The following is a 13163-nucleotide window of genomic DNA, read 5'->3' on the forward strand; positions in this document are numbered from 1 at the left end:
CTCAGGACCTGCACCTTTAATTCCAGCTCTCCAGTGCTGCACTTGCCTGAGACCTCCCTTTATATACCTCAGTGTGACAGGTATGGAGTGTCTCCTGCAAGTGCACCCCTGGTGGTAAGGTATGCTTATTGTTACAAGTCATATCCAGTTAGTCATGTATAGCATGGTAAGATACAGTTATATACAGTAATGTGAGATACATGACAGAAAACACAGCGGCAGTTTCCACACGTACGCTGACGACACCCAGCTCTATCTCACCACCACATCTCTCGACCCCTCCACTGTCTCTAATTTGTCACACTGCTGGTCCGACATCCAGTATTGGATGAGCAGTTATTTCTTCCACTTAAATATTATGAAGACCAAAGCCATTGTCTTCAGTCCCTGCCACAAACTCTGTTCCGTAGCCACTGACTCTAACCCTCTCCCTAGCCACTGATTGAGGCTGGACCAGATTGTTTGCAATCTTGGTGTCCTATTTGACTCTGAGCTGAGCTTCCGACCCCATACCCTCTCCATCACCAAGGCCACCTACTTCCACCACCATAACATCGCCAATCTCTACCTTTCCTCAGCCCATCTACTGCTGAAAACCTTAACCATGCTTTTGTTAGCTCTAGACTCGACTATTCCAATGCTCTCCTGGCCAACCTCCAACATTGCACCCTCTGTAAACTTGAGCTCAACCAAAACTCTGCTGCCTGTATCCTAACTCGCACCAAGTCCCTTACATCCCAAAAATAGCTATCTTTTTATACACCTCAATTAACTTTACAGTTATGGCCTTCCGATGTTCCAGAGCTAGACTGCCCACATCCACCATCCGATCAACAAATATATCTGCAGGATCTGAAATAGCTATTTGCAATGATCACAGGGCACAGACTCCACATGCAAGGAGCCAGTTGTAGATCTGTGGGCAACTGCTCCAATGACACCTGAAGCCAACTTGCCAGTGGCAGCCATGATCAACTCCTCTCTTAAAACAGTTTTGCCACACACTGCTGTCCTCTGGGGAGGATGCCCTGCAGTGGTAAACATCCACTCTTCATGCAGCAACACCTCCAATTTACACAGGAGATTTGAGAGCTGTGCTGGGCCATCACTTGCCAACATACTATTTCCACATTCATTTTGCCTTCTCTTGGGTTTTACCAGCTACTTCTTATAAAACACTGGTTTAGCCTTAACTAGAGTACTGTGTGCAATTCTGGGCATCGCACTTTAGGAAGGCCTTAGAGAGGGTGCAGAAAAGATTTATGAGAATGATTCAAGGGATGAGGGACTTCAGTTACGTGGATAGGCTGAAGAAGCTGGGGTTGTTCTCCTTAGAGCAGAGAAGATTGAAGGGAGATTTGATAGAGGTGTTCAAAATCATGAGGGGTCTAGACAGAGTAGAGAGAGAGAGAAACTGTTCCCATTGGCAGAAGGGTCGAGAACCAGAGGACACACATTTAAGGTGATTGGCAAAAGAACCAAAGGCGACATGAGGAAAAACCTTTTTACGCAGCGAGTGGTTAAGATCTGGATTGCGCTGCCTGAAAGGGTAGTGGAGGCAGATTCAATTGTGGCTTTCAAAGGGAATTGGATAAGTATCTGAAGGAAAAAAGTTTGCAGGGCTACGGGGAAAGGGCGGGGGAGTGGGACTAGCTGAAAGACTCTTGCAGAGAGCCGGCACGGGTTCAACGGGCAAATGGCCTCCTTCTGTGCTGCAATCATTCTATGATTCTTTTGCGCTATACAGACTTTGGAAATACCTGGGAAATATGTGCACACTTAAGAAAGGCTAAAACAATTTTCACCACATCTCTTTAAATTTTAAATTTTCTAGAAGCCCTTTAAGGGGAGCGATTCATGTAATTTCTTGCCACTGTCCTCTTTGGCAATCTCTCAGTGAGTGGCAGGCCCAAAATCAGGTAGGGGATTGCTGGAATATTTAATGAAGGCTACTCATGGAAAGTCCAGTGAGATCAGCTCCTCCAAATCAGCAAGCATTATGTTCACTGCTGCATTCCCATGCTGGGATGTAGCTGATTGTAGAGCATATACGCTATAGTGTAGCACCTGTAATTTAAAGGTGATTTCTAGTACATTGGAGTTCTAATCTATTATTTTCTGACACCGCTTGACCCCTGATAAGAGCAACTCTCTCTTTGGTAAAATTGATTTGATGGCAGCGTTAAGGAAATGCCTCTGATTTGGCGATCTGGAGAGGAGTGGAGCTTGTGGGGCCATTCCCGGGATGTACCCCTTGCCAGAGCCACTCCCCTGAGGTACGGAGAATCACAGAATCATCCCCAGAGCTCCAACTGTAAAATTGGATACAGATTCCATCCCAATCGGCGAGTGTGGCTGTTCCTCATCGTCATTTTTTTCCTTAAATGTGAAAATACACCCACCAAAAATAAAATAACCAAACAAACAATGATTTGGAAGAGATATTTGAGGTTCAAGATAAATGTGAAAAGAAAATTTGAAGCGCAGAGGTTAGGTTCCTTCAGTCCACAGAGTCCAGGCAAGTATATTTTCAGCTGTCAGCCTGCCTTAGATGGGTTTATTTCCTGCAAAAAAACACAACAAAGTCACTTCTACTACTCGGTACCGCCAGTGTGGTGACATTAAGGCTTTACGTATAATTTCCCCGGCTGTAATAATTTAAAAGCTACGAGCAGATTTCCAGTGGAGAATGTTGGAGAATGGACGAGGGCCGATTTTAAGGGCCCCCACCTGGTGTTAAGGGGGCGGTAGAGGCCCAAAAACGCTGTTGGATCACTTACCGCCACCCCATTGACGCCACTGGTGCTCCATGGTCCCGAGATGTGCGGCCAAAGCACTTGCCACTTTCAGGTGGGAGGCCACTTGTAATATGCAAATCGGGATGCCACGACATACGCGGGTCCCCGATTGCAATTCTGATGTACATATGGACAGAGCGCATGCCGCGCTGGCTCCACCCATTTGCACCAGTGACTGAAGAGCCTAACCAGCAATCCTTAAAGGGAGGGGCCGCTCAGAAAGCAGCTAAAGTTTCTTTTTAACGTTTATTTTTGTGGGCCCGGGAAAAGCAGCAGTGCTCCTCCTATGCCCACAGGACACCTCTGGGAGGCTATCAACCTGTGTGAGACCCCGCCCCCAAATCACCTCCCCTTTCCCCGGCTCAACATGAGAGCCAGTTGTGTCGTGCCCTCCTACAACTGGCGGAGCACGCGTCCAGTGCACGCAGCTCAACGGCTGCACTTACATCAGCGTCGTGCCTTAAAATGGCTCGGGCCACATGGTGGCAACAGGAGCTCTGCCCGCTACCCGTCCGTCCATGGTGTGCCTTAATTTAGAATCGCCTCTACTGTCTCACAAGGGCAGGAGCATAATGCCATGTCATGCACAACGCCTGGGAGAAATGGGCAACCCATTTATACCTCAAAATAGTACGTCATAGCATCCCAATTTACATCCCAATTTCCTGAAAGAAGGAGGTGCTTCCACTGCCCTTCGCAGAACCCCACCAAGGAAATGGCGGCTAGGGTGACAGTGTAAATGGGGATGTAATTGACACTACATCATTGTCAGGCTTCTATCGTCTCAGTTAACATAAGAACATAAGAAATAGGAGCAGGAGTAGGCCATTTGGCCCCTTGAGCCTGCTCCGCCATTCAATAAGATTATGGCTGATCTGATCTTGGCCTCAACTCTACTTCCCTGCCTGCTCCCCATAACCCTTGACTCCCTTATAGTTCAAAAATATGTCTATCTCCGTCTTAAATATACTCAATGACCCAGCCTCCACAACTCTCTGGGGCAGAGAATTCCAAAGATTCACGACCCTCTGAGAGAAGAAATTCCTCCTCATCTCTGTTTTAAATGGGCGACTCCTTATTCTGAAACTATGTGCCCTAGTTCTAGATTCCCCCACAAGGGGAAACATCCTCTCAACATCTACCCTGTCAAGCCCCCTCAGAATCTTATATATTTCAATAAGATAATTTCTCCTTCTTCTAAACTCCAATGAGTATAGGCCCAACCTGCTCAACCTTTCTTCATAAGAAAACCTCTTCATCTCAGGAATCAACCTCGTGAACCTTCTCTGAGCAGCCTCCAATGCAACTATAACTCTCCTTAAATAAGGAGACCAAAACTGTGCTCAGTACTCTAGGTGTGGTCTCACCAATCCCCTGTGCTGTTGTAGCAAGACTTCCCTACTTTTATACTCAATCCCCCTTGCAATAAAGGCCAACATTCCATTTGCCTTCCTAATTATTTGCTGTACCTGCATACTAACTTTTTGTGTTTCATGTACAAGGATCCCCAGATCCCTCTGTACTGTAGCATTTTGTAGTCTTTCTCCATTTAAAGTTAAGACAGGGAGGCCTTAAAGTCAAACTTAGCGTTTTCATCCTACTTACTATGACCAATGTCACAGGAGACCTGCGAGTGGCTTTTTGAATATGTGTTATTGTGCTGCTAAGGTGCAGTTATGTGTAACCTGGCCTGTCGCTAACTGCTAATTGCTGTAAATAGGCACACCCTGAGGACTGGCTGGAAATATTTCTCTGTAGATTGGCTGCTGGTTCCTCTTCAGGGTCTGAAGAAACCAAATGGAAAATGATTGGCTTTTCTAGGGGTAATGTTAGGAGTTTGCCCTCCCATCGTGGAGCTTTGCCTGCAAGTAACACACATTAGTAAATCAGGGGCACGGTCCTATGATTTGCTATCTGATTGGTGTCGCTTTTAAAACATTGTGGCGTGGAAGCATACACCCGGCGCCTAAAATCTGACAGCTGCGATCCAAAACTTTTATAGTTACTAGCTGATCTCCCACGACATTGACCCCGATGAGTCTGAGGATGTACTGTGGATAATTTTCCACTTGGCTGCCTGGACGGGAACGTGGATTGCTGGCGGCTGAAATCCAGCTTCCCGATAAGGCCACGCGACGGAGTGGAATGGCTGCCGCTCGCAATATTCTCCCCAGTGGTTTTTCCAGTGGTCCCTACTTCTGCCCCACTGCTGCCGCACCTTCCTAAGTGCGTCATCAAAGCACGCACCGCCGATGTCCAGCCCTGCAAGCAAAATTCACCTTAGAAAATCTTCCGGCCACCACTCGGTGCCCCTGAGTTTTTTCTATTGGTGTATTGTGTTTGCAGTGTGTGTAAAATGGCAGTGCGTTATTAAAGGGGAGGGCGCACTGCCACGGCTGCCATCTTATTTTTTTTTTGTCAGCTGATTGCCAGGTCGGCCCGACAATTATGGCCCCGGGTTCGGCCAGGCCGCAAACAGGCAGCCTGGCATCCCCTCTTTTAAATGTTGTTCAGAGAGATTTGGGTGTCCTTGTGGAAGAAACACAGAAAGCTAGCATGCAGGTACAGTAAGCAATAAGGAAGGCAAATGGCATGTTGTCCTTTATTGCATGTTGTCCTCTGTTGCAAGAGTATAAGAGTAAGGAAGTCTTGCTACAATTGTACAGGGCCTTGGTGTGACCATACCTGGAGTGCTGTGCACAATTTTGGTCTTTTTATCTAAGGAAGGGTATACTTGCATTGGAGGTGGTACAACGGAGGTTCACTAGGTTGATTCCTGGAATGAGAGGACTGTCTTATGATGAGAGATTGTGTAGAATGGGACTTTACTCTCTGGAGTTTAGAAGAATGAGAGGTGATCTCATTGAAACCTGAATGACAGGGTGGGTGCTGAGAGGTTGTTTCCCCTGGATGGAGTGTCTAGAACTACAGTGCACAGTCTCAGGATAAGGGGTAGGCCATTTAAGACAGATGAGGAATTTCTTCACTCAGAGGGTGGGGAATCTTTGAAATTCTCTGCCCCAGAGGACACTGTGAATGCTGAGTCTCTGAATATATTCAAGGCTGAGAGAGATAGATTTTTGGAGTCTAGGGGAATCGAGGGATATGGAGATCGGGCGGGAAAGTGGAGTTGAGGTCGATGATCAGCCATGATCTTCTTGAATGGCGGAGCAGGCTCAAGGGGCCATATGGCTTACTTCTGCTTCTATTTCTTATGTTCTTATAACTCACCTGATTGCATTCCAATCGAATCAATGGAATGAAATGGGCTGAGTTCTGTAACAGATGGGCGATCGACTCCACCAGGTTACTGACCAGGCGGCCAAGTGGAAAATGATCCCCGTTGTTTTATAAGGACAACAGTAATTACACCATGTCGCACAAAATGTATTATTGTGCTGCTACGGTAGAGCTATGTGCCTTACGGCTGTAAATAGGCACATCATATTGGTAGGGAGATATTCCAGTGTCTGCCAATTTATTACTGAAAAACGTAACCATAAATCCTTTTAACTGAAGTTCAATGCATATTGCAACACATACTCCTGCTGTATTACGAAGTGATAGTATAAACAGTTTTCTTCAAAGATATGATAGCATAGTGGTTATGTTACTGGACTAGTAATCCAGAGACCTGGACTAATGACCTGGAGACATGAGTTCACGGCAGCTGGGGAATTTAAATTCAAATAATTAAATAAATCTTGAATATAAAGCTAGTATCAGTAATGGTGATCATGAAACTACTGGTTCACTGATGTTCTTTAGGGAAGGAAACCTATCGTCCTGGCCTGTATGTGTCTCCAGACCCACAGCAATGTGGTTGACTCTGAACTACCCTCAAATAGCCTAGGAAGCCACTCAGTTGTATTCAAGAAAGAGGCTCATTACCACTTTCTCGTGGGCAATTAGAGATGGGCAATAAATGCTGGCCTTGCTGGCGACGCCCGCATCCCAGGAAATTTTTTTTTTAAATGACTGATATTCAATATTTATCCCAACCGTATACATTCCTATTCTTCTTACTAAATGAATGGCCAAAGCTTTTATTCCATCTCAGCAAATTGTTGTAATTACCTTTTTAAAATTTGGTTACTCACTATAGGATGCGTTCACTTTGGGTCTCAATAAGTTGTGATAAAACAGATCTGATTAATTCAGATGAATCAATAGATCACTCCTTCAAATCACTTGGTGTGGTGTCGCTGCTTGGAGGTTCTATGAAGAGAAAAGTTATTGGTGATGTTAATGTTAAGTTCCCAGGGATGGAAAATAGACCACCACAAGGAGGATCTACAGGTTTTCTTTGCATGTTTTAAAGACACATAACTCAAATGTGCCACCCACCTCTTAGATTGTTTGATGTTTGCACTCAATTTGAGCACGTGTGGCAAGGCTTTCGATTCACGTTGCAGCTTGAATGTATGCCATGCTGAAGTATGGTTATGATAGTAAGCAATAATGTTGCAAGTTTATGTGAGGGCTTAGTATGAATGAATAAATGTAAATGTAGAAGAGGTTGACATACAATGGAGCCGAAATTGATGAAGGCCCCCGCCCACCCAAGTGCCGCCCAAAGGACCGCCGATGGCCGCCGAGGTACCTGATGGTACTTTGGGCGGGGTTTTCATCGAAAAGGTCTTTCAAAGGTCGGCGGGCGGCAAAAGAGGGACTTACGCCGCCAATCTGGGCAGCAGCCAGCGGGAGCTCCAATCTCGTCGGCAAAGGCGCTTGCCACCCAAATGCCACCGAGGATGGAGTCGGGCCCAGGGAGGGTCGAAGACCTCAAAAGGAAAAGCATTAAAAAAAACCATCGGAAGGCCTTCAGGGGACCCCATCCAGGTAAGTCCCTGTAAAGAAAAAAATTATAAAATGTTTACTCACCTTTTTTTCAGATCTTCATACTCACCGTCAGAGACAGACCACCTCCAGCCAGCGGTCCACCCCCGTTCTGGCGCCGAGTCCCGCCCGCATCAAAATGGCATCTCAGCGGGCGGGAGTCCACTTACGCCACTCGGCTGTCCGCTGACATCTGTGGGTGGCAGTCTGTGGCAGTGGGTGGTAAGGCCATCAATTTCGGGCCCAATACTCATTGCACACTCATATATCTCATAAATGGTACTGTTGGCTAGTGTTATCTTGGTAGCTCCCTTAAGATGTGCTATCTTTTTCTGAAATAAAAACAGAAAATGCTGGAAACACTCAGCAGATCAGGCAGCACCTGTGGAGAGAGAAACAAGAATTACCGTTCCAGGTCAATGACCTTTCATCAGAACTGGACAAAGTTAGAGATATAACAGGTTTTAAGCAAGTACAGAGGTAGGGAAATGGGGAGGGGTGGAAAGAACATAAAGGAAAGTCTGTACTGTTATAAATGTAAACTTGTATATACTCAGTACAGCCACCAGAGAGCTCATCCCCTGGAGTTCCAAGGGATCCTATAATCCTTTGGGAGCACAGGTATTTAAGGAGGCCTCACAGGTTGGAGAGGACGAAGGTCACACTTTACTTTGAGCTCACAGTATTCAGTCTGACTCTTCATACATAACAACTGGTGAAGAGATACAGATAGCGAACCCAAAGATGCAGAGAACAGTGGACATCCTGAGAAATTCTCAGAGGGAGATGATTGGGAAACATTTGTGGAGCAACTCAACTAATACATTGTAGCCAACGAGCTGGAAGAAGAGATCGCTGTCAAACGAAGGGCGATTCTCCTCACTGTCTGTGGGGCACCAACGTATGTCCTCATGAAAAATCTGCTTGCTCCAGTAAAACCCACGGAGAAATCATACGATGATTTGTGCACACTGGTCTGGGAGCATTTGAACCCGAAGGAAAGTGTTCTGATGGCGAGATAACGGTTCTACATCTACAAAAGGTCTGAAGGCCAGGAAGTGGCGAGTTATGTCGCCGAGCTAAGACACCTTGCAGGACATTGTGAATTTGAAGGACATTAGGAGCACATGCTCAGAGACTTTTTCGTACTTGGCCACGAAACTATGCTTCGCAAAGTTTTGACTGTAGAGACCCCAACCTTGAGTAAGGCCATAGCAATAGTCCAGGCGTTTATTGCCACCAGTGACAATACTAAGCAAATCTCTCAGCACACAAGTGCTGTTACAAGTACTGTGAACAAAGTAACATTGTTTTCAAATCGCAACATATAGGGCAAGTCACACATGCCTGCAGCTGCATGTCCGCAGATGTCTCAGAGTCCACCATCAAGGGTGATGAATACAAGGCCATTAACACCTTGTTGGCACTGCGGGGTGATCATCGTTTCCATTCATGCCGCTTCAAAAAATACGTTTGCAAGGGCTGTGGAACAATGGGACACCTCCAATGTATGTGCAGGCGAGCTGCAAATCCTGTTAATCCTGCAAACCACCACGTTGCAGAGGAGGACAGATCCACGGCAGATCACGATGAACCAGAGCCTCAGACCAAGGAGGCAGAGGTACATGGGTGCACACATTTACCACAAAGTGTCCCCCGATAATGCTGAACGTTGAACTAAATGGACTCCAAGTGTCAATGGAGCTGGACATGGGTGCGAGCCAGTCCATCATGAACAAAAAGACTTTCGAAAAATTGTGGTGCAGCAAGGTCTCAAGGCCAGTCTTTACCCCAATTCGCATGAAACTACGAACTTATACAAAGGAACCGATTCCCGTAATCGGCAGTGCTACTGTAAAGGTCTCCTACGATGGAGCTGTGTACAAGCTATCACTTTGGGTGGTACCGGGCGATGGTCCCACGCTGCTCGGAAGGAGCTAGCTGGGAAAGATATGCTGGAACTGGGACGATGTCCGAGCGCTATCACCCGCTGATGACACTTCGTGTTCCCAGGTCTTAAACAAGTTCCCTTCACTGTTTGAACCAGGCATCGGGAAATTCCAAGGAGCAAAAGTGCAGATCCACCTAATTTGAGGGACACGACCCATTCATCACAAGGCGAGAGCAGTATCGTACATGATGAGAGATCGAGCTAGACCGGCTGCAAAAAGAGGGCATAATTTCACCGATCGAATTCAACGAGTGGGCCAGTCCGATTGTCCCAGTCCTCAAGGGAGATGGCACCATCAGAATCAGTGGCGATTACAAAGTAACTATCAATCGTTTCTCCCTGCAGGACCGATACCCACCACCAAAGGCTGCCGACCTCTTTGCAACGCTGGCAGGAGGAAAGACGTTCACGAAGCTGGACTTGACCTCGGTCTACATGTCGCAGGAGCTGGAGGAATCATCGAAGGGCCTCACCTGCATCAACACGCACAAAGGTCTCTTCATTTATAACAGATGCCCGTTTGGAATTCGATCAGCGGCGGCGATATTCCAGAGAAACATGGAAAGCTTACTGAAGTCGGTCCCGCACACCGTGGTCTTCCAGGACAACATCTTGGTTACAGGTCGGAACACAGTCGAGCATGTGCAGAACCTGGAGGAGGTTCTTCGTCGACTCAATCACGTGGGGCTCAAGTTAAAATGCTCGAAGTGCGTTTTCCTGGTGCCTGAAGTGGAGTTCCTGGGGAGGAGGATCGCGGCGGACGGCATCCAGCCCACCGATTCATAGACTGAGGCAATCGAGAATGCACAGAGACCACAGAACGTGACAGAGCTGCGGTCGTTTCTAGGACTCCTGAACTTCTTACCAGGTCTCAGCACACTGTTAGAACCACTGCACACCTTACTGAGTAAAGGGGATGAATGGGTATGGGGTAAAAGCCAAGAAAATGCCTTTGTAAAAGCGAGAAAATTGTTATGCTCAAACAAATTGCTTGTGTTGTATGATCCATGTAAGCATGTGATGCGTTGTTATATGGAGTCGGGTGTGTATTGCAACAAGATAATGATTTTAGGAAATTGCAACCGGTTGCTGATGCATCCAGGAGTCTGCCTAAGGCTGAGAGAGCCTCCAGCATGATTGAAAAAGAAGCGTTAGCGTGTGTCTATAGGGTAAAGAAAATGCATCAATATCTGTTTGGGCTAAAATTTGAATTGGAAACTGACCATAAGCCACTTATATCCCTGTTTTTTGAGAGTAAAGGGATAAATACAAACGCATCGGCCCACACCCAGAGATGGGCACTCACGTTGTCCGCATACAACTACACCATCCGCCACAGGCCAGGCACAGAAAACAGTGCCGATGCTCTCAGTAGGCTGCCAGTGCCCACCACGGGGGTGGAAATGGCACAGCTCGCAGATTTAGTCATGGTTATGGAAGCATTTGAGAGTGAGCAATCACTCCTGTCACAGCCCGGCAGATTAAAACCTGGACGAGCCAGCACCCCTTACTGTCCCTAGTCAAAAACTGGGTGCTTCGTGGGAGCTGGTCCAGTGTCCCAGTGGAAATGCAGGAAGAGATAACGCCGTTCCAGCGGCACAAAGATGCAATGTCTATACAGGCAGACTGCCTTCTGTGTGGTAATCGGGTAGTGGTTCCCAAGAAGGGCAGAGACATCTTCATCAATGACCTGCACAGTACCCACCCAGGCATCGTAATGATGAAAGCGATACCCAGATCATATGTGTGGTGACCCGGTATCAATGCGGACTTAGAGTCCTGGGTGCACAGATGTAACACATGCTCGCAGCTAAGCAATGCACCCAGGGTGGCGCCACTAAGTTTATGGTTTTGGCCCTCCAAACTGTGGTCTAGGATCCATGTCAACTATGCAGGCCCATTCTTGGGTAAAATGTTCCTTGTAGTTGTAGATGCATACTCCAAATGGATTGAATGTGAGATAATGTTGGCAAGCAGTCCGCTGTCACCACTGAAAGCCTGCGGGCCATGTTTGTCACACATGGCCTGCCCGATGTCCTGGTGAGCGACAACGGGCCATGTTTTACCAGTGCTGAGTTCAAAGAATTCATGACCCTTAACGGGATCAAACATGTTATATCTGCCCTGTTTAAACCAGCATCAATGATCAGGCAGAGAGAGCATTGCAAACCATCAAGCAGGGCTTGAAGAGGGTCACGGAAGGCTCACTGCAGACTTGCCTATCCCGAGTCCTGCTTCGCTGCTGCACCAGACCCCATTCACTCACTAGGATCCCACCTGCTGAACTGCTCATGAAAAGAGCACTTAAGACAAGGCTCTCGTTAGTTCACCCCGATCTACATGAACAGGTAGAGAGCAGGCAGCTCCAACAAAGTCAATATCATGATAGCGCAAATGTGTCACGCGAAATTTAAATCACTGATCCTGTATTTGTATTGAATTATGGACAAGGTCCCAAGTGGCTTCCCGGCACTGTTGTCGCCAAAGAGGGAATCAGGGTGTTTCGGGTCAAACTTTCAAATGGACTCACCGGAAACACTTGGACCAAATCAAACTCAGATTTATGGACTATCCTGAGCAACCCACTTTGGACCCTATCTTCTTTGACCCCCCAACATACACACCAGTGGCAACCGACACCGCGGTTGACCATGAAGCAGAACCCATCATCCACAGCAGCCCAGCAGGACTCACCACACCAGGAAGCTCAGCAAGGCCAGCTGCACAGCAGCCCACCAATACCAGCAATGGCCCCGAGATGATCAACCAGAGCAAGAAGGGCCCCAGATCGACTCACCTTGGAAATAATTACATTGTTGACTTTGGGGGGGGGGCGGGGGGAGTGTTGTTATATATGTAAATTTGTATATACTCTGTACAGCCACCAGCGGGCTCATCCCCTGGAGTCCCAAGGGATCCCATAATCCTTTGGGAGCACAGGTATTTAAGGAGACCTCACAGGTTGGAGAGGCTCTGGAGACCTGCAATAAAAGACTAAGGTCACACTTTACTTTGAGCTCACAGTATTCAGTCTGACTCTTTCTTCATACATAACATGTACAATCATACTGTTTGTCATTTAATCTCTCCTGCCCTCCACCCTATCAAAGTCCTTCCCTTTTGTTCTTTCCTCCCCTCCTCCCTTTCCCTGCCCCTCCACTTGTTTAAAACCTGTTACATCTCTAACATTTTCCAGTTCTGATGTAAGGTCATCGACCTGAAACGTTAACTGTTTCTCTCTCCACAGATGCTGCCTGCCCTGCTGAGTATTTCCAGCACTTTCTGTTTTTATTTCAGATTTCCACCCACCCCACGGTATTTTTCTTTTCTACCTTTTTCTGTATCTGTTCCCAAATGGTGCCGGCAATTTACATAGCTTTGAGCCTGGTCACCACCATGTGCCAGGCATGCTGCCCTCTTGTCTTCTGGGGAGGATTTCCTGGCATGACAAAGAGGGCAAACCTTTTTGAGCCCACCTTATGAAGCAGCACCTCCACTTCACCAGTCATTAAACAAGGCTCGTATGCGATGTCGCTTACTCACTTGCGCACAGACATAGTTTCCTGTCTCCAAAT

The 13163-nt window shown here is 47.1% G+C and overlaps 1 protein-coding gene across 1 annotated transcript in view; it reads right to left on the reverse strand.

The window, feature by feature from the left end:
* Positions 1-1220: 1220 nt before the first annotated feature.
* The window catches only part of LOC139263380 (regulator of G-protein signaling 22-like), a 174648-nt gene continuing 162705 nt past the window's right edge, over positions 1221-13163 (reverse strand). Inside the window, exons 26-27 of the mRNA XM_070879432.1 lie at positions 6876-7016; positions 1221-2564 (exon numbers count right to left, since the gene is read on the reverse strand). Of these exons, the coding sequence (XP_070735533.1) occupies positions 6973-7016 (44 nt within the window). The 3' untranslated portion in view covers positions 1221-2564; positions 6876-6972. The remainder of the gene's footprint in view (positions 2565-6875; positions 7017-13163) is intronic.

The sequence above is a fragment of the Pristiophorus japonicus genome, chromosome 1 (genome assembly GCF_044704955.1).
Source record: "Pristiophorus japonicus isolate sPriJap1 chromosome 1, sPriJap1.hap1, whole genome shotgun sequence".
NCBI lineage: Eukaryota > Metazoa > Chordata > Chondrichthyes > Pristiophoridae > Pristiophorus > Pristiophorus japonicus.